The sequence below is a fragment of the Carcharodon carcharias genome, chromosome 15 (assembly GCF_017639515.1).
Source record: "Carcharodon carcharias isolate sCarCar2 chromosome 15, sCarCar2.pri, whole genome shotgun sequence".
Taxonomy (NCBI): Eukaryota; Metazoa; Chordata; class Chondrichthyes; order Lamniformes; family Lamnidae; genus Carcharodon; species Carcharodon carcharias.
In genome coordinates this window covers 68,473,191-68,495,160 of record NC_054481.1, presented here as the reverse complement: position 1 = coordinate 68,495,160, position 21,970 = coordinate 68,473,191, and the positions used below count along the sequence as shown (strand labels likewise).

Genomic DNA, 21,970 nt, shown 5'->3' with positions numbered 1-21,970 from the left:
TTGAATGGAAGAAGTATAAGACAAATCTTCCAAACATGATACTTCCTCCAAATGACCAGGAAGAAGTAAGACAACAACTCACTGATGCACAGGTAGGAGAAAGTCAACACTTCAACAGCATGCTAAATTCCTGAGATGTTGAAAGGACGAACTGTACATATACAGGATCAAATGATGAAAACCTGGAACCCGGCAAAAGGTGTTTGTGAACCTGAGACTCCAAGGTTATGTGTCTTTGAGACTGAAATCAGTAAGCAAATGAGAAGGAACAGAGTCCATGTTTGACCTACACCTGAGCACAAAAAGCAGAAAAGATCATCAACATCACTAACCAGCGAGACAACATCAACAGCTTCATCAACAATCGGTGTATTATCAACAATGTCACCAGCAAGTGACATAATTAGCAACATCAAACACAACTGCTACAATGCCAGAAACAACATGCACAGCATCACCTGTGCAGCATACCAACTCACCGCTGAGAGTGATGAATGCCAAATCTAAAAGGTAGAGGCAATATCCTACAACCTAAGTGATACCGTGAATAATATTTTCCTCGATAAGAAAACAGGCTCTAAAAGACTCAAGTTTATATATAAAAGTCAATTGTTAATCTTTAGTTGAGAAAAACAGTTAATGGTTAGAACAGTTATATGGATATTGAGACATTTTATATTGTTTTAAAGAACATAAAGAGCTAGGAATGAATTGTTATATGAATATATATCCCAGGGTGGCACATTCACAGTTGCACTGCAGTCATGTATCAATTACCAATGTCTCAGTCTACCAGTAACATAGAGGGATACAAGAAGTATATTTGATAAAGCTCTAGCATTTTGAGTCTAAAGTGTAATTATTTCCAGCTTATGAGAACCAGAAAGCACAGCATATAGCTTCTACTATCTTTCTCAATGCTCTTTACAATAAGGTATTACCAGGAAGCAGAAAAATAAGGGGAAATTAACATTCCCATGTTTGGTAAAGAATCAGGGGAGCAGTTATAGTCGAATGACAAGTTTCTGTTCTGTTCCCATTGTTCCCCATTTTAACCACACTGAATTTGGCACAAGGACTTCCATTAATAAATGCAAATCAGTGCCAAAGCTATTTTAATGCATTGCTAAATGGAATGCCCACTGCATCGCCTAAATATATTGGGAAGCCTGGAAGGCCTTCTAAGATAAGTTAGTATACGTTCGCTGGTTGGGCATAGAGAAGTGGAAATATACTTTCTGGCTCCAGAAGGGAAGTCCAGGCCTCTGATGACTCCCCAAACAGTCGTGAGACACTCACACCAACCCTTTCCACCAGTCATCCCTTGCTGGCGGAAGCCTTCCTTTGTTGCTGTCGGGCAGCCTCTGGGCCTCCCAATCTTCATTTCCCTACACCAGCCAGCTATCACTTTCTACCTGAAACAGGTCAGCATTTGGCCAATGGCATTCAAATGAGGTCCAGCAGTTAAAGTCTGCCAGGCCTCCATCAATGACTCCCTTGCAGGATTATCGTCCACTCCCAGGGTCTTCCTGGCAACTGTTAACTCCAGGCTAAGGATAAAACACTGTTTCTGTGACACTGTAATAAATATACCACACTGAACAATAAAGTCACAAAGCTTTTAGACATTCAGTATTATCTGAGTCACAGCAACAGCGACAATGGTAAACTGAAGCCAAATTTAAAACAGACACCAAAAAAATAAAAGATAACAAAAAATAGATATGTAGTGATTCAGGATGATACATCTGCTTTGACAATTAATAAATTCTTGCAATTGGAAGTAACATTTTGGCCAGGTTTGTAGAAAATACCAGTAATCTCTTGCATTAATGAGTTATTCACATCATTTCTGGGTTCATGTTCCATTTTTCTTTCACATATTTGCACAACCTTGGAGCTAAAATGGAAATCAAAAAGCACTAAGCACTCCTGAATATCTTGCTCTTACAGACCTGGTGGGATTTCCCTTCAAAACGCTTTTAGAAGTTTTGTGTCGGAGCAGCTCGTTCAAGCAGCTGATGTGCAAGTATGGAGAGCTAATTGCCAAAGTGAACAAAGTTTACCTATTAAGAATGGGAGTTATTGTGGAATTTAAGGCAGTTTTTGTGCTGTGGACTTATGTTCTCTTTGAACTATGCTGAGATGGCTTACTTGTGGCCTTTCGACGACAGATGATATTCTTATTCATTTAGCATACTGCCAATTTGTACTTTCAGCTGTTTGAGGCCACTTTAACAGACTGAATCATTCAGTTGTTTAGATATTCACACAGTTCCAATTCAATCTTGTTTGCAACTTAGTTCCAATTCTACACCCATTCTACACAGATTGTCATTTTATGTTGGATAAATGATTTCATTGCATTTTAATTCTAGAACTGTTTAATGTTTTATTTTATCAGCATTTACGAGTGAGCAATGGGGTGTACGTAATCATAGCTTTCTATTAAGCTACTGTCTTCAGGCTAAATTGGTTTCAATCATATTTGTGGATTCCATGGCAATTTCAGAAATCATTTTGTCCTCTTTAACAAAGTGCAAGGTAAATATTCACAGAAAATGAATATCTCAAATGCTTCATAACATAATTAAAAAACCTCATCATCCACATGTAGAAATGTGCTGTGACCCTTGTGGGAAAAAATCAACAGTATTTTTTGAATAATATACTGTTACAGTCAATGTGAATAATGTACACATAGGTAATTTGATGTTATTTTCTACAATTCCTGCTCTTTAAATGCTTATACGTAACAACTATATTTATCCTCTCAATCCAGTCTAAAATCAAAACACTGACTGAATGAGTCAACTATGTCAAGGTGCCAACCAAGGACACAAGGTGTAAAAGCAATCAAGCCACATTGGATCAACATAGGGAGAGATGATGAATCTCACCATCTTTCCTGTCAAGCCATATATTATGCTATTAAAATTTCACTATAATGAAATTTTAATATCATCTCTCTCTAGAGTTTATATAAAGCGACATTTGCAAGAGTTTATATGGTGTTTGCCAAAAGCTTCACTGAAGAACTGCTAGGAGTCCACTGTGCATTAAGTGCAGCTAAAAATAACGAGGTTAACATGAAAAATATTCCAGGTTTTAGTTTAAAAAAAACTTTGTGAATGACGTCTGTATCTTACGACAGACCATTCATATAATAGCTTCCATTTAAGATGATGCATTTATTAAGATGAATTCATGTCAAAGCTTGCAGTCCTTCTCTTAGTCATGTTTGACTCAAAAACCTAAGTCCACTTTTTTCTGGGTTAAAAAATTTAGCTCCAACTGTAAAAATCATACCTCAACCGGTGAAGACTGGGAACTCAATGCACACCCTCATGAGCAACTGGCAGCAGTTTAAAAATGGCAGAGTAAACAATTGCTGAATATGTGGAACAGGGGTTTCAAATTCATTTCAGCTTTTCTATCTTTAAAAATTAAACCTGTACTATACTTAGGTAATCTCTACCGTACCTGATGAAGGGCCTGCTATAGTTCATGAATAAAACTGTATGTTGCAGGATTTGTAGGCTATTTGCTAGTCGTAACTAAAAAGGCCCCACCCGCTTTGCATGTGAAGTACTGCAGGATACCACAAAAGATATAAATATCACTGTGGATGCATCAAAAAGTATCAACAATTATTACCTGAAGAGGTGTTACAAGAAATTTCATCTGCTGCAACGAAGACGAACTGATTTCTGCAAAAGAAGATAAAATTGACAATACTGCTTGGTGACAGAGCACGTTTGACTGGAAGAGGTGCTATCTGCCCACTCATCTGATGTTTAAAGATGGGAGGGGAGGAATTCTTTAATTAAATGAATGTGGGGGAAAAAGCTTTCAAAATTCAGATATTATTTAATTAACTGTGAATTTTAGTTCGGCGAATGACTGTCTTAACTTTATCTTTATATATATATAACCAATGGTCATTTAAAAATCGTATATAAAAATATTGCAGTGCCAGATATTGCTTTATTCTTTACTGGACATTTCATAAAAAATGTCTTTGTTTTGCAAAGTAAATTTATTATCTGATTAGCATACAGGACTATAAATGATATTGCTTGTCATCCATTGCATAATAAAGCTGTCAAAACAGATTCTAACAACATTTTGTGCTTAAAACATTTTACTCACAAATTTTCAAGCAAACTGAAATATTGCAAGTTTTTAGACAGGCTTGTTTCTTTTAGGGTTTTGTTTAACATCAGCCGTTTATAAAACCAAAAGTATAATACTTATCAAATTTGGTTCTGATTTTATTCACAAATTACTGCGACAAATGACCTTTGCTAATTTCACAAATTTGAACTTGCATTTAAACATTGTAATTTAAGAGAAGATCTATTTTCAGTTGTGAAGTATCATGATACTGCAAACTGTTTTTCAAACCCACTCAAATTTCTTATTGCATATAACAGTCTTTTCTAATTGGTTCTGAGGAGGCAACGTGAATAATATGACGGCAAAAAAAACATTGGATCCTACTCATGAATTTAATTTCATCTTGCCCTATTTTCCATTGGAGTTTTTTTTAATTATCTGGATTTTTCAAATCAAATTAAGCTTTTTCTTGAATTTGTGTGCCTCACATTATTGAAAAAAGGTCCACTTTAATGCATTTACATTTAAGGGAATGGCATAATCTATATATGCAAGTTTTGGAGTCATGGAAATAGAGCTGGAATTTCAGCATTTTAGTTCAGAAACAAAATGATCTGTAAGTAATATTTATGCATTTTAAAAATTACAGTATACTTAGTATTTTGTTTCAAAACAACTGGCTGGTTATAATACGTGATAAAGTAATTTAAGGTCTTAATTGTCCGCCATTTCCTCATATAGAAATCCGTGATTAATATTCCATTTTACAAAATTTGGCTACAACCTATCATTTAATATCAAAGCTAATCTCAGATGTATTTTTATTAATAAGCCAATTAAATGGATAAAAGCATATATCAGAAAAGATCACGTAGAACATACTATAGATTGAATACTTGCATTCCAACATTCCCCTAACTGTTTTTCAATAGCCAAAAACGAAGCACTTATTGCAAACATTTATGAGTAATTAGCTTCAGTCTACACAAAATCATACCAACAGCATCTAAAAGCATACTGGTGTAGCGCATGCAAACTGGAGTTTATGATACTGCATTCAATGTACAAAGTGCATATGCATGGATATAGAAATGCAAACAGTCGTAGCTAAATTTATTCAATGGCATATATATTTTGATTTAGTTGTTCAATGATTTTCAAGAAAGGAACCCTGGTTGCAAGCTATGATACACAAGCCAGTACACTGTACACAACAAAATGCACCAATCAAATCAAAAACCACCAGGCAGCCAAACAAGGCAAAAATCCTTGCCCTGGGGCTTTGCTCAAGAAGCCACACTGTGAACTTTTGTGATGGATCTGTCAGAAGTGATACTGCTTTGCAGATAAACTGATTCATCAAGTGAATATGCACTGACAAAATGACAATCCACCCCTCTTCCCCAAGACCGATAAGGTACGAAAGGGCTTCAGAGTACCACTAAGTGTGAAATGACAAAGGGTCAGCACAAATCCTTTAAAGTGCCATTAGTACTTACATACTCTTCAATGAACATGCTCTCAGCATACTCCGTGACAAGATTTTAGCTATGGACATGCATTGTGTAATACACAGTAGCTTGAATCAGTTGTTCTGCTATTTGTGATTCTGTTTACGAAACAAGAGTAGTTTATCTTTCTGAAACAGGGGTTAGCACATGTTAGGGGTGTCGTACTGATGACTGTGTACTCAGTTAATTGTGTTCAATGATCTGTTGCTGTTTGATTACTCAAAACAAATAACCACTGGCCCGTCTTTTTTTTTAACTAGTCCTGTGATTTGTGACCATCTTGGTGGTACCAATTTCATTCATTTCTGTGCCACAGTTTGTGCAATCTTACTGCATTCCAAAACCACAACTGATGAGATTTACTTGTAACAAAAAAATTGCAAAAAATTGTAAAATAGTATCAAAAAGAAAGAAATTAATAAAAGAAAATATCGTGCTGTTTTGCATGTTCAGGTATACTATTTACAACTGAAAGTTTATTTCGGTTCCACCAGAAATGTACAACGTAAATCCATGATAACACAATGCAATATAACATAATATGAAAGAATAACACACTGTAGTTTTATATGCAGGCGTAATTGCATTCTAGATTTTGTGCAAGCAGGCAAACAACATACATCTACCTTACACATGGCACAAATAAAACAATGTGTGGAGTGATTAGAAATTTAAAAATAATAGTATACTGTAGTTTCATTGATTCAAAACATTGCTTACACAGGAAATTCTACGGCCTTAACACTCCTGAACCTTCCAAAGCAAAGATAAACAAGGCAATCAGTAGATTTAGGACTTCAGATATTTATTGTAAAATCAATCAACAATGCAACCCTATTGTGCTATGTTAGACAATGATAATCTTGTACTTTGTAACCATGTTCCACTTTGTAGCAGGCACTTAAGATGTTATATATATTTGATATTATCATACTGCAACTAAAAATACCCTATCCACTTCTGTGTTTTAATATGGAGTTCTGCAATTAGCGAACTATAAGAGATATGTAATACATTCTACAACAGTTTTATAATTGTCCTTTTTCTATTAATTTACACATAGCAAAAAAGAAAATCACAAAGAGGAATTCTACTGAATGCATTTAAAAGAGATAAGAAACATAAGCTTCTGATTTTACTCGAAATTTGATCATATAATATGTGAATAGCAGGGAGGTTCTATCACATTTTTTACACTGACTGTACAGCAGAGGTTGAAACAAACTTAAAATGAGACAAGCCTCTTATAAACTTTGGCAGGGAAGGGCGTGTGCCATTTTAGGAACAACCCAGTAATAACTTCAATCAGATTACCAGATAACACAATTTCCAAAGATAATGAAGGCCTCTGTATTGAATTTCAATGGGTTAAAAATAACAAGTTTCCATTTTAAAGCCCATTCTGTGAAATTGGTCAGTAGACCTCAAACAAATGAGTAAATGGATAAATGTTAAACTATTTCATGTCAATCAAAATTCCACCAGGGACCTGGAAAGTATTGATAAAGAAACTGTATGCCAATTATAAAGGCAATTCTCTCATTCTCTGGCAAGAAATTTGAGAACAGAGTTGGAAAGTGATGGTAGTATTGCCAGGATCAATTACTCCTGCTGGGAATCTGTGTGATATGTCAGTTGGCATAAGTGTGAACACTTCAAGGGCCAGTTGTGCCTACAAATTATGAAAACGCAAGGGGAATTTGAGTTTTCAGCCCTGCTGTCAAGATTTGGTCCGTTATGAAAGATAGGCAGCCAAATCCACAATTAATCTATAAAATTCCTACATGATAAAATGTTGAGAGTTACAGAATAATATGCGTGTGTGTGGATGCTTTGGTTTTGGTACCAGAGTGCCTCCAAATGAACAATGACAGATAAAAAAAAAGATTAAACCAATCCCATGTTGTGGAAAAGAATATCAAAGGTGAACAAATTGCTAAAAAATAATCCAAGAACAAATATAAGAACCTTTTTACTGAATTGCTCACATTATCAGCCCTCATCAAACTGGAAAATTCAATTCTTGAGAAACAAATGTTGCTTGCCTAGTCGAAGTTAACCAAGATGTACGCAGTAATTTTGTATGAAAGTGATAACTTCCGTTGTAGTTAATATAACTGTTTCGTATTGCTGAAGTATAGTATGTCAGGACCGGAGAGTACAGACCAAACGAGTCAGGCTTTAAGTTTCTCTTGGAGTGAACTATTTAAATTTTACTGATCTAATGAGGTTTTATGGAAGTATGAATTTAATTTATGCTTTGATAAAACATTTGAAGCTTTATTGTAGGGAGGCAGTGGCATAGTGGAATTGTCACTAGACTGATACTCCAGAGACCCAGGGTAAAGCTCTGGGGACCTGGGTTTGAATCCCACCATGGCAGATGGTTAAAATTTGAATTTGGTAAAAATGATCATGAAACCATTGTCAATTGTTGTTTTAAAAAATACCCATCTGGTTCACTGGCCCTTTAGGGAAGGAAATCTGCTGTCCTTACCTTGTCTGGCCTACATGTGACTCCAGACCCACAGCAATGTGGTTGACACTTAAAATACCCTCTGAACAAGGGGAACTAGGGATGGGGTCAGTGATACCCACAAACCATGAATGAATATTAAAACAAATTAGCATAACTAATAGCTCTGGTAGATGGGCTGTTTTTTTAACTACCAGTCAGTCCTAATGCTATAACAAGATTAAATTGAAAGGGCATTGATCCAAAGGCTATCGCCCATCCATTAGCTTAACTTTCCCTTACTATTAACATGAATGACTGATTGGGCAGAGGAAATATATTTAATTATTAGCTAAGGCATATGCAAAACTTTCTACGAGCTGTTATCCAGGGAGTAACTCTGACCGGACTAGGTGACAAATTTGAGGATGGAACTAAACTCTGAAAAAAACCCTTCACTAAACCTCATACAAAAACAAAATACAGTGCAAGCTGGAAACCTGAAATGAAAACAGAAAACGCTAGAAATACTCAGCAGGTCTGGCAGCATCTGTGGAGTGAGAAATGGGCCAAATTTTCAAAAGGCTGTAGGACTGGTATGTGGTGTGTATGGGATATAAAAATTGCGGTCCCGGAAATATTGTCAGGATCCCAATGTCTCCAGGAAAATTTGCAATTTTCAAAGGGCCGGCAGGGAGAGGAAATGAGAAAACAAAACCAGAATTACCTGGAAAAACTCAGCAGGTCTGGCAGCAAGCCTACTCACTGCCAATTAACAATCTCTTGAACTCCTTAAGGAGCTTGTTAAAGAACCTACCCAGCGAAGAATGGAATTTTTAAACTTTATTTCAGCGAACCCAAACAGTCTGGTGCACGTTAGCGCACAGCTCTTGGGTTTGCCGTGGGGCCAAATAAAGTTTATTTGTTTATCTTAAGATCAGATTTCAATGGACCTACTTGCTCCAGTGCTGGCACTGGACCTTCATTTTCTTGCATGGCCTTCCAGCCCTGTAGAAACTGTTGACTCTCTTCTACAAGGCTGCCACCTGCCTCTGATGCTGGTACCAGACAGGCAGCTCCCACCTCGTGGAGACCCTCAGTACCTCTAAATTGGATGCCAAGCTCACCCCCTGACCAACTAGGCCATTTGAATTTAAAAATAGCGTCACAAGCTGAGGCACAGGGTCAGGACTCGAAATGATCCAGTGTCAGGATCCTGACCCTGCTTTGAAAATCTGTCTCAATGTTTCAAAGGTGGACTCTGGCCGGGGTTCTCTGGTCCGGCCAGAAATTTGTGCCCAAAGTCAAGGGACTCTTGGCTGTTCTCCAAATTTTCCAGTCCCACTTGGGGCGGGAATTGCCACAGGCGGGACTGGAAAATTTGGACAGCAGCCAAAAGTCTGATGACTTTAGGTGGAAATTTCCAGCAGTACTGGAAAATCCTGCCCTCTGTTCCTCCTTCCACAGATGTTGCCAGACTTGCTGAGTATTTACAGCATTTTTCTCTTTTTAATCCCTTAATCAAACCTATTGGTCAGTGCTTCTCACAATAACTTTGCTTCAAGCTTCCAAAGACTCCAACAATTTTTGTTTTCACTTGACATATTTTTCAGCCCAAACAAATGCAAACAGTTTGATAATTTCTCCAATGGTTGGTGCGTTAATGCACCACCAAGTGTGATACTAAGACCAAGGTCAGTCCCAGTCCCAGCATAGGTGGTGGAAGGGAATGGCCTGGGCTAGGGATGGAGAGAAAACAATCTCAGCCATGGTTCCTGATCTTGATTGCTCTCCAGTGATTCTGACTGACTAGTACATTTGTGTGGTTGAGGAATGAGGATAGCAATGGGTGTTCCTACAGTGAAATGATTTCTGGCCCTCACTGTCACTTGGGTGAGGTTAAAGAGATCAGGGGCCATCTGCTCAAAACAGCTGTAAATGCAGGACCAGTCAAAGTTGACAGCTTGAATGCGGCAGACAAGGTAAAGCAGTTGCAGAGAAGAAAAAGAACATTGAGTTTTTTTAAGTAAGCGAGCAAATATTGTGTTATTTTTGAAAATAAAGGGCAGCTTTTGCCCCTGTCAGTGGGGGTTGTGCAGGAGCGGGCAGGTTCTTGATTGGCGCCTCCGCTTGGGGGGGGTGCCTCCATTTTATATGGCCAGCATAACGTCCGCCTGGAAGCGCTGTGCGCTCCTTGTGCGGGTTGGGGAGGGGGGTGGGGGGGTTGGGTGGGGGGAATTCCCTGAGTCGGGAGTGCACTCTTATGTGAATGTGTGTGAAAGACTGCACAGATCTCCCTGAGGCAAAATGCTGCCTCAGGGAGATCAGTGTTACTTTTAAAAACCTAACTGAAGACGGAAAAAAATTTAAGGACATGTCCCATAATGTGAAACTGTCACATGAGATGGGACATGTCCTTTAGTTTTAGTGAAAAACTTTCGTCAAACTTTAAATCTTCCATGAAACCTCATCCTGCCTGTGGATGAGGCTTCATGCATTATCCAAAGGCTGCCTGGCCTCCTGGCCTACCCGCCAACCTTAAGGTTGGATGGGCAGGCCCATTAAGTTAATTAATTAGTTTTTTAATGGCCATAATAGGTCGTTGACAGTTTAGCAGGCACACAGCCGACTCGGCTGCATGCCCGCTGAAAATCTAAATGATGCGGGGTGATGTCGGGATGCATACCCGACGTCACCCCGCGTTACTTTACGTGTCAGCAAGTGGGTCCCGCCCCCGCTCGCCGACCGGAAAATGCTGCTCGAAGTGTATTTTAAATCTTGTACAAAAGAGCTGGGCAATAACATTTCAACTCTTACACGGAATGTACAGCACAGAAACAGGCTATTCAGTCCAACTGGCCTATTCCAGTGTTTATTCTCCACATAAGCCTCCTCCCATTATACTTCATCTAACTCAATCAGCATATTCCTTTCTCCATCACGTGCTTATCTAGCTTCCCCTTAACAAAAGAAGTTAGCTTTGTTTTTTATTAAATATGCCAAACCACAAATTATTTTAATTGCTTGTGAGATTATATCATTGTGATGAAGTAACCCAACATATGAAATTAATTTGGAAGTGTAAAAAAAATGCATTAAATATTTTGTTGGGGGGGAAAAAATCTAATGAGTCTGAAACATTAATCAACAAAAAGAAAACTTTATCTGCAGCTCTGCTGGCTAGGGTACAATCATTTCCCAGTGGTCACAGTATTGATCTGTAATTGGGCACTTCCATCCATGGCTTGACAAGGGATGGTATGGAGAACAGTAATGTCATTTAAGCCGGCAGCAGCTGTCAGGAGGGATGCAGCTTATTTCATCTGGGGTTTAGAGTATCAGTTGGTAGAAGGGTATCATATGAGGCCTTGAGTATCTCTCAGGGAGCCTAGAGTAAACCATAACTGAAATAATATGTAGTGTGGCACCATCTTCAGGAATGTCATTAACAAAGCTGAATTCTGTCTTTCTCCTTGCTTATTGTGGAGCATGACCGATGCCTTGATGAACTGCATGCTAGTATTTTTTTTCAGGACACTAAGTTAAAATGGAAGTGGAAATGTGTTTAAAAGCACTCAACTTGCCTTTGTGGGCAATTTGTTCTGCTCAATTCAATTTAGACACTCAAACTCCAGCCACTTTGCTCTTTCCTACTCAATTTTTATTGAACCATTTTAGATTTTCAAATTAAATGAAAGCAAGTCAAGTTCATTCCAGAATGGCAAGTCAGTATTTTCTCATAAGGAATTATAAATTTCCTTCATCGTTTCACACAAAACGGTTCGAAATTCAGAACCAGTCTAAGCTGATGGTTGGTAAGTGGCATACAGATATCAAAACACCATTGTAGAAGCAATCATAACTTGACCAAATTAGAGCAGCCATATCACACTTATAGTAGTGGCTTTCACAAATTCACAACTGAACAATGTTATTTGTTTGAATGATAATCTAACATTCCTGAGAACTAGCTCCTTTTCATCCTAGCACCGAGTCATGTAAATTACAATATGATAAATCACAAAAAGGAAAGGCTCCCTTACCTGTCGCTGTAGGCAGCAGCAGTAGCAGTGGCAGGTTGGGCATACCTGTAGGCAGCGTACCCACCCTGGAACAAAAGAAGCAGCTCAGTCCATTTGCAATTCCATAGCATAGGAGGCCCAGTATTTTCAACATTTATGGAAGCAGATCATGATTTATGTCTGAACTAATGATTTCACATTTGATAAACTCAATGGGATATTTGGACAGAAGAAACATGAATTTGTAAAGCTGTTTGCTGTAAGATACATACACTTTTCATTGCTATTTTACCATAACCTATCACATTGTTTGTCAAGCTAGATCTGGCCTGTGATTTTGTTTTGCAGGTGATGAAGAGGGCAAGCAATATATCAGCACCCTTATAGTCTTAACATATTCAAGGTATATGAATTCTGGTTTAATCCTCTGAGGCAGAGTAAATGATTGGACTCAGATTTTTTTGACAAATAATGCTTGTTCTGATGGCTAATAATCTAAAATAGACACCAGCATCTATCTTTATGCAGATAAACACAAGTGGTCAAAGGATGAATTATATGGACAGCGATGCATTGCATTGGTGTACCAATGTGTTGAATCACTCAATGTTAGGATAATATTGCATGTCCATTATTTCCCATGCACAGGATTCCCAATCTTGGTTCAATCGTTAGTGGAGGGTATTGAGTAGGGTACAGATATAGCTCCACTAAAACAGGGAAAATAAAATCAATGACAGATTCTTCCACAGTGCTCTCTTGTACTTCCTAACAGCTGGTTGGGGAGCAGGATTGACAGAGTTCTGGTATCAGAATAGTTCAGGTCAGCTGCCCTGTTTGGGCAATCCAAAGGAAGAGAGGGGGTAAATTTTAAAGAGGAAAAGAAATAAAGTTCTTATTTAACTGAGCTAAATGAATCATTTAATTGCACTGTAAATTACTCCTTACTATTAAATTGATTTATTGTGTCAAGCCTAGGCCCATGACAATTTTAAAATGTCATTTATTATTCTTTATGTTAATCCTTGAATCAAAAATGTGTAAGTTTGAAAAATTAGACATTCATTAAACAAATCTATTAGGTTTAGATGTGAGATCACCCAGAAAACAATATCCAAGAAGAGATATATTAAAAAACCTAATCCACACTGCTGATTTGAATCTGAGTGTTGTGGTTGAGAAATGCTGACTGTATGCCTACTTGTTACTTAATTTAGAGGAACACAAGTTTACATCGTTCAAGTACAGCTTGCTGCTTTGTGCACAGAAATTGGCCACCTGCTGCACAAATGTTGAAAATACTGAAGGATCCTAAATATTCTTTCAAGGTATCCCTAGCATGTTGATCCTAATGCATTTGTTGGCTCTGTTATTAAAATTAATTCTTTAAAAACATATGAATTGGAATTAGAATTAAGTCATTCTTATAGAAATTTGATTTTAATTAAACTAGCTCTCGCCAATTTTGAAAGTTAGGATAATTATGGATCTTCAATTAAGCTACAGGACAAACAAATGCGCATTCAAAATGAATTGTGGGCAGTGATGCATCGATTGTCAAACTGTGAGAACAGCAGAGCCTCCTGTTCAATGGGCTAGAATGTTATATCAACCATTTCTAAATGATCTCAGCATGCCAATTAACATACAGAATCCAGTCTCTGTAGATAAAGCAAACACCATTTATGATCCAATTAAAATGTGGTTGGAAGTGGCCGTCCCACCATCCTTTGGGACAGCCTCCTCACTGTGTATTCTTGCAAGCGCAGTGGAAAAAAAATAAGACTTATAAAAGTCCTAATTACTAAGCTTTTAACCAAGGTTTCCCGTCCAAAATCAACATTCATTCACAATAATTTTTGCCACTATTCACCCCCAAGCTCTAGTTACTCAGCAAACCCAAACTGCCTGAAAATGGTTAATATTCACTCAAAGCAAACCCTTCCTGCATCAACAATTACCCCTTTTATTTCAGTTAGTAAAAACATTTCACGGCAACCACATTCAATGTGATGCTTCGCTCATTATCCAGTACTTCATACCTGTAGTAACTTATTGCCATACACAGGTTCTTGATATACTACTCTATAATGAAACAGAAATAATGTTTGGAATGTAAAAAGAATGAATAACCCATGAACCCAATAAGCCATTCCTTTTCAAGTTTGGTACTGAACCACTGAAAACCTAAAATCCATATAAATTAAGTATCACCAATTTGAAAAAAAAGGTAGAAAGTACTATGAGGAGTGAAGAGGGATTTCTGTGCTATATTTTCTTCTTATCTTGAAAAGAATTTCTTCTGTTTACTAAAGTTTCACACAATGTGATTTTTCATAGTCTCTGAAAGATGAATTGCAATGATTGAAAAGCCAGAATGCTACCTGTATTTCCTAATGTTGTCTAATGCATTTTTCATATTTCTAACAATTAAATTTAAACTTGGAGGCTGAGGCCTAATTGAGCAACTTTGGAAGGAAAACACAATGAAGATGGCTTCCAGGGGAAAATTCTAGTGTTCTGGTTTTTTAATATAATATAAAATGCATCTATATTGCAAAGTATTGAAAATTAGCATGCTTTGTTTTAATTTATTTTGACGTTTGAAGATGTCAATGTCCAGAAGAAAAATACTAACATCATCTTCCAATTAAGAGGTATCCCTGCTGAAAACTAGTATAAAAGTTGTTCTACATTTTATTTGTTATTGTTAATTTTAACAATGGGGAAAATAGTTTTAAAGATTAAACAAAAGACACAAGTCTAAAAACCTTATGATTCTCAAGCAATAATTATGAGGTTTTCTGCTCGCAAGCCTTAAGGACTAAGTGTCTTAATCAACATCTAACTTGATCAGGTCCAAAAAAGAAAATGATGAGAGCTGTGCTCTTTTCTGTCTCCTTATTTCTTCCTTCTTAAGGAAGAACCATCCACCTCCACACGCCCTCCTTCCGTCTAACAGTTGACAAAGTCTAAAGACTGAAATCATCAATTCCAATTCAGTTAATCCAGCTCAACTGGTTGATAATGTGGTCAATGTGATATACAAGGAACTCCAAAAGGCATTTGATAACATGCCACATAACAGGCTTGTCAGCAAAGTTAGACCCCTTAGAATAAAAGGAACAGTAACAACATTGATACGAAAGTGGCTGAGCGACAGGAAACAGAGTAGTTGTGAGTGGTTGTTTGTCGCACTGGACAAACCCTGTGTTAGGATCTTTGCTTTCATCTATACTAATGACCTAGGCTTGATGAGCAGGGCACAATTTCAAATTTTTCGGATAACACAAAATGTAAAAATTTTGTGAACTGTGACTAGGATAGTGATAAACTTCAAGAGGGCATAGATGGAATGGTGGAATGGGCCGACAAGTGGCAGGTAAAATTTAATACAGAGAAGTGTAAAGTGATTTAATGTAATATGAAAAATGAGGAGAGGCAACATAAGTTAAAGAATGCAATTCGAAAGGGAGTGCCGGAGCAGAGGGATCTGTGAGTATATGTGCACAAATCATTGAAGGTGACAGGTTAATTAAGCATAGGGGCATAGAGTACAAAATCAAGTAATTTATGATAAACCTGCATAAAACACTGTTTCAGACTCAACTGGAGTATTGTGTCCAATTCTGGGCACCGCACTTTAGGAAAGATGTGAAGGCATTAGAGATGGTGCAGAAAAGATTCACAAGAATGATTCCAGGGATGAGGAACTTTGGCTGCTTAGATATGTTGGAGGAGTTGGGGCTATTCTTCTCGGGGAAGAGAAGATTAAGAGAAGATTTGATTTGATAGAGGTGTTCAAAATCATGATGGGTTGGGGCAGAGTGGGGACAAACTGTTCCCATTGGCAGAAGCATCCAGACTAGAAGACACAGATTTAAGGTGATTGGCAAAATAATCAACTGCAACAGGAAGAAAAGCTTTTTTACATAGCAAGCGATTAGGATCTGGAATGGATTACTTGATAATATGGTTCTAGCAGATTCAATCAAGGCCTCCAAAAGAGAATTGGATAATTATCTGAAGAGAAAAAAAAATGCAGGATTGCCAGGAAAAAGCAGGGGATTGGAACGAGGTGAGATGCTGCAGCACAGTGCTGGCAGGGGGACATGAGATGGGCTGAATGTCCTCATTCTATGCAGTAACCATTCTATGATTCTAATATGCTCTTTTGGGAATGACAAGTTTGTTTGTTGTATTTACTGTTTCATGATGGGTAACAATGAGATGGAGCACTCCACTATTGCAAACTATCCATCTGGTGACTGAATTAAGATCTGGGATACATTCTCCTGGAAACCCACAGATTTTGAACATAAGTATAAGTCTTCTATTTGATCCTAGGGTGCTCAGAATTTTCAGTTGTGTACCTGCCCCATTTGTACTTTTAAACCTAGGTCTTAGCCTACAGTGTAGTACAGTGTGAAAGTGACCAATCTTGCCTGAGTTAGGAATACTAGCAATATAATTGAAAACAAAAGTAAGTAATATTTTGATGCCACTCTCCCATCTATCATTTTAATGAGCAACAGAACCATTATTCTGATAACATAAAATCTGCAGATATCATACACATTAAAGTCACCAGAAAAATGCCTATAGAACTCTCCAAAAATAGAACAAAAGTGACATGAAATGTTTGGAAACTAAAAGAAAAAAATATCCTTAACAAAATGAAAGCCATTTACAACACAGTTCATTAACAGGAATCATACTGCTACACGTTATGCTAATATTTTAAGTGATCACCCTATGTGCTTTTGGATACCATAAATCTGAGAGGCATATACAGGCTAAAGACTATTTCAAGATAAAATTATGAAAAATTACAAGGATATGAGCACAACTACATTGTTGACTTTTGTACATTGTGCTGAATGCTTTTTGACAGGCGGTTTAGCAAAATCAAAACTGAGGGACACTGCCCAGCAAACTTGGATGAAGAATGACTTTAGTAATGAGTGAAGACTGTATGTACATCACGAGTACTTACATAAATATCTGCACCATAAAATCCATCTTGGTAAACAACACTGCAAAGATTCACACACAAAAAGAAACATTCATGTTAATGCATTTTCATGTGCAAGAGCATATACGCCACATAGGTTAGTCCACTGAAAGAGTAAAGGGTAAAACATGATGTTTAAGGATTTTGAACAGATTTTTCTAAAAGCACGTTTTTATTTAACATATATGACTGTAAACCAATGAGAAAGAGCCTCACTTGGAAAGCGCTGAATAAATCAGTCAAAACAATGACTTAATAGAAACCAGACTATGTACTATATGACATGGTGCATTTACCCTGCCTCAATGGTACCAGCAAGGATCAGTGTAGATGGCTCTCGAGTCGAATACCAACATATGGAGGCACATACTGGTTAAGCAATAGATGCAAAATTAGGGGCCTCTCCCTTGCTGAAAACATTTTGAAAGGAATGACTCCTGTTACAGAAGCTGGTTTGATGATGCAATGAAATGGAACCTGTTTATCCCATGTTATCATTCTTATCCACAAAAGTACAGGTTGCATGTAGCTTAAGGCTGACAGCATTGATTGGATAATGAACTTTTCAAACTCAATCTGATCTAAAGACAGGTCCTCCTACTGCTGCAATGGGATGGTTTTACTTTCTATTCCTGCCATACACCAGATACCTACGAGTTCATTGTTCAATTAATATTAAATACAGAGAAGTCACACACTTTACATTTCTAATCACTTCAAACTGAGTTAAGACAAATTTATCTCAATAAGGCCTCTATCAGGCAGAGAAAATTCTCATCATATCCATCTGGAGTTGAGTTGAACAGTGATCCAGAAGACCCAGTTTTCTCTCGCATGCCTTTTCTGCAGCTTGAAGGCAGGTGCAATGCCAATACTCTCAGCAAGCTGATCTCATGGAATCACCTCTAGTTTTGTTTGCTAAGGAACCAGACGGACAGGGGTTGCAAAAATTGGTTGTGCAGCACCCATACTTTTGGTGCTATGAATGCAGTTTCTGATCCAAAATGATATCTGTGTCATGCCAGCACACCAGTACTGGCCATACACGGTGCCATTTTGGTGAGGTTGTTAATGTGCACACTGAGAGCATGTGCCAAAAATATGCAGGGTAGGCAGGCCGTGATGTCTGTCAATGTAAAACAGTTTCACTCTTTCGATGCTGTACTTGTCATGAATGCTCCAGCTAACACTCTTTCAATCTCGCACTGTTAAGGAGCAGGAAGACATGAACAAACACTTTCAGGTTAATTGCTGATTTCTACTGGCTGTTGCTGCATTAGTAGAAATGTTTGGAGGTTTGTACTGCTAGAAGCAGACAAGTACAAACAGGGAGGAGGAAAGTGGGGGGGGAGACTGTTTTCAGAAGGAGGCCATATACACCCAGGTCTTCAGAGACCAATTCTCCTATCTCAACCTCATTGAGAAGCAGTGTTTGTGCTGCTTCTGATTCACAAAGGAGATGCTCACTGAAATTTACCATCTGTTGCAGGCAGACATGCAGCCTCAGAGAAGGGTAAGGACAGTATTGACTGTGGAAGTAGCTGTGGTCATGAACTTCTTCTGTTTGGACTCCTTCCAGGATGGAGTAGGCCATCTCCAACATCTCACAATTTGCCATCCACTCTTGTATACTGGAGAACACACATGCCATGTATTCCTACAGAGGGCAAGGCATACTATCTCTTTCCAGAGAGAAGCCGGCAGAGCAAACACGTGGCTTCGCTAGGATAGAGGGCTTTCCCAAGCTGCAGGGTGCCACTCACTGCCACATGTCACCTTGTACGTAGGTTCAGTGATGCAACACAATTCACTCCCTCAATGTCCAGCTGGTGTATGGCCATAATCAGTGTACCATGCAGGTGAATGCCCAGTAACCAGGCAATAGTTGTGATACCGTGCCATCAGCTGACCCATCATCATTAGAACCACCACAAGGGACCAGAGAGCGGCTACTGGGTAACAATGACTATTTGCTGACCACCTGGCTCATAACTTTGGTGCACAACCCCAGCACATTTAGGCAGCACGTACGTAACAGAGGCAACACTGCCACACAATATGTCATTGAGAAGACCACTTCAGCAATGTTTCTGCTGCCTGGGCTGCTCTGGAGGAGCTCACTGGTGGTCTACAAAGTACTTGCGATGATTCGTTATGGTGTATGCTGTGTCCTGCACATCCTTGCCATCATCAGGGCACAGTTCTTGCCAGCAGATATACAGCGAACAGCTGAAGGAGAGGAAATGGAAGACGAAGTGCGTGAATAAGGGAGGAGGCAACCAAGAAAGCCAATTTCCAATCACGTGTCCATTATTGGTTTATCCGACTGCAGTACCAGTGAATAAAATCCCAAATCCTTATTCAACAACAGTCCCACACCTTACTTTCCCTCTATTATTGACCATCACTGAGTCCTTTTGGTCACAATATTGAAATAAAAGTCATCACAAAGCAAACATTCTAAACCAACTTTATCAATCAAACCATACAATATTCCAGACAAAAGTTAATTAATTACTCTCATGCATTCCCTTAGTGCCTGTTTTCTGTGAGATTTTGCACGGCCTAGTGTTCCTACGCAGTGCTACCTCAGAGGTTGCACCATGGCTGGTGAAAGGCTGCTGACTTTCATTGACGAGGCTGCAAATGGTCTTGGAGGTTACCTCATGTAGCTCTGGGCCTAAAAGGTCCAGTTATGGGCTATACAATCTTGACATGGGCGGCAGCAAGTCTGGGTTGCCTGACTGAAAGGCAAGAGTAAGGGAACTGGCAGAGTCTTTTTTTCATTCACTTACGGAATGTGAGTGTCACTGGCTCGGCCAGCATTTGTTGCCCATCCCTAATTGCTCCTGAGTGGCAGTGGTGGAAAGATGAAGGCTGTCTTCCTGAGAGAGGACAACAGATCCGTATTCAAGGTGCCATAGCCATTCCCACAGGGTAGTGCCTCGGCAATCCTAGAAATCTGCGGTAAGCTGCAAAACTGTGCAAACTCCTTTGAATACTGGTACGCACAGCCATTATGGTGGCACTCCGAACGCTCATGGCAACAGACATCTTGCGTGGTTTCAGTCTGAGCTTCCACTGTAACACTCAGATGCTTGGCAGGGCTTTCTGCTGTGCTGCAGTAGAAACTGAGGCATCAGACATTGTTTTATGATCGGTTACTAAGTGTGTAATGGAGTTGGTCATAATTTTCAAGCTGGAAAGGTTGGATTCCCAAGCTCTGCGCAAAGCCACATGTCAAGTTGGCCCTGGAGATCTCCACATTCCTTGACAGTAGCCGCAGGCTTTTTGATAGATGTGTCAATGCACCCAAGCATTTCATCGTGCGTGCCCATCAGTCTTTCTTCAATAGTTCGTCACATCGATGCCTTCACCCGAGCCCTCTGCAGCAGGACTCATATACGATCTCACCTACTGGCGAGCTGGCACCTGTGGTACCCTTTTCCCCAGCCCTGGCTGCAAGTCACTCATGCCCAGTGTCTGACCACCTGTATATCTCACCTCTAAGCTACCCTCCAAAATATACAGTGTCAGTATCTGATCTGGTGGCTGCGTGCGGGAGTGAGTGACACATTACTTCTTCTTTATTATCTTCCTGTTTTCCATCTCTTTCTCTTCCACCCACTGCCTGGCCAGGTGACAGTTCTTGGATGTCTGAAAGGAAAAACGGTTGTGTTGGGAGGTGCAGGGTGGGATGGGGGGAAGCAAGAGGTAGCACAGAATTTGAAGTCTGTGTATCAGACGAGATTGTAGGATGAGGGAGAAGGGGATGTGAGAGGAAGGATTAGCATATTGTCATCTTACATGTTTTCTGCCTCACCACTGGCCATGGCCTCAGTCATGGCCATTGCAATGATGGTGAGGACCATCTCATCTATCATGGTAAGGATATGCAGCTATGACTGCTTCCCACAGATTGGTTCCTGCTGCCTTCAGTTATTACCATCATATCCTGCAAGAGAGAGGCAATTGTGAGAGCGGGTGCAGTGTATTTTGGTGATGAGGCTATATGACTGAATATCTGGCGGTGTGTGCAAGCCATGAGATATAAGACTTGCAGCTGTGCTAAATGTGTAAGGGTGAAATGAAGCTAAGAATGTGTAGTATGAGTTATGACTGATGGAGATTTTTGATAAGTGAGTGATAGAGTGCGATGAATTGAACAGGTTGTGAGGCTAATATGCAGCTTGTGAAATATGGCATTTGAAGGTGCATTCACTGACTGACCATTCATGTGATGCCAGTGAACTTCTTGTGACACTGCATCCAGGTCATCGGAGCTAGACTGCTGGCATTGGCTGCATCAGCTATCTGAATCCACTGTCTTCTCAGTGTCTATCCAGAGGGCCTTCTGACTCCCCTGTTGATAAATAACCTCTGTGCTCCTGTATGCTTCCTGCACCAAGGCCTCCAGTGCTGCATCACAAAACCTTCCTTGCTGTGCTCTAGCAACATCCTGGGGGTTACCATTGACCAGAAACTGAGCTGGACCAGCAATATAAATACTGCAGCTACAAAAGCAAGTCAAAATCAGGAATTCTCTTGCGAGTGATTCACCTTGTGACTGCCCAAAGCCTGTCCTCCATCTGCAGGGCACAAGTCAGGAATGTGATAAAATACTCTCCACTTGCCTGGATAAGTGCAGCTCCCACAACACTCAAGAAGTTCAACACCGTCCAGGACAAAGCAGTCCGCTTGATTAGCACCCTATCCATCATTCCCTCCACCACTGACGCACAGTAGCAGCAGTGTGTACCACATACAAGATGCACGGCAGCAACTCACCAAGAATCCTTAGATAGCACCTTCCAAAACCACAACCTCTACCACCTAGAAGGACAACTGG

General features: G+C 39.2%; 1 protein-coding gene across 2 annotated transcripts in view; it reads right to left on the bottom strand.

Moving 5' to 3' along the window:
• rbfox1 (RNA binding fox-1 homolog 1) overlaps positions 1–21,970 on the bottom strand; it is a 333,005-nt gene that overhangs the window by 22,257 nt on the left and 288,778 nt on the right. The window contains exons 9-12 of one of the 2 annotated variants that reach the window (XM_041207249.1): positions 17,104–17,143; positions 12,129–12,193; positions 6,351–6,383; positions 3,658–3,710 (exon numbers count right to left, since the gene is read on the bottom strand). In XM_041207249.1, coding sequence (XP_041063183.1) covers positions 3,658–3,710; positions 6,351–6,383; positions 12,129–12,193; positions 17,104–17,143 — 191 coding nt within the window. The remainder of the gene's footprint in view (positions 1–3,657; positions 3,711–6,350; positions 6,384–12,128; positions 12,194–17,103; positions 17,144–21,970) is intronic. The other variant, XM_041207248.1, reaches the window with a different exon arrangement.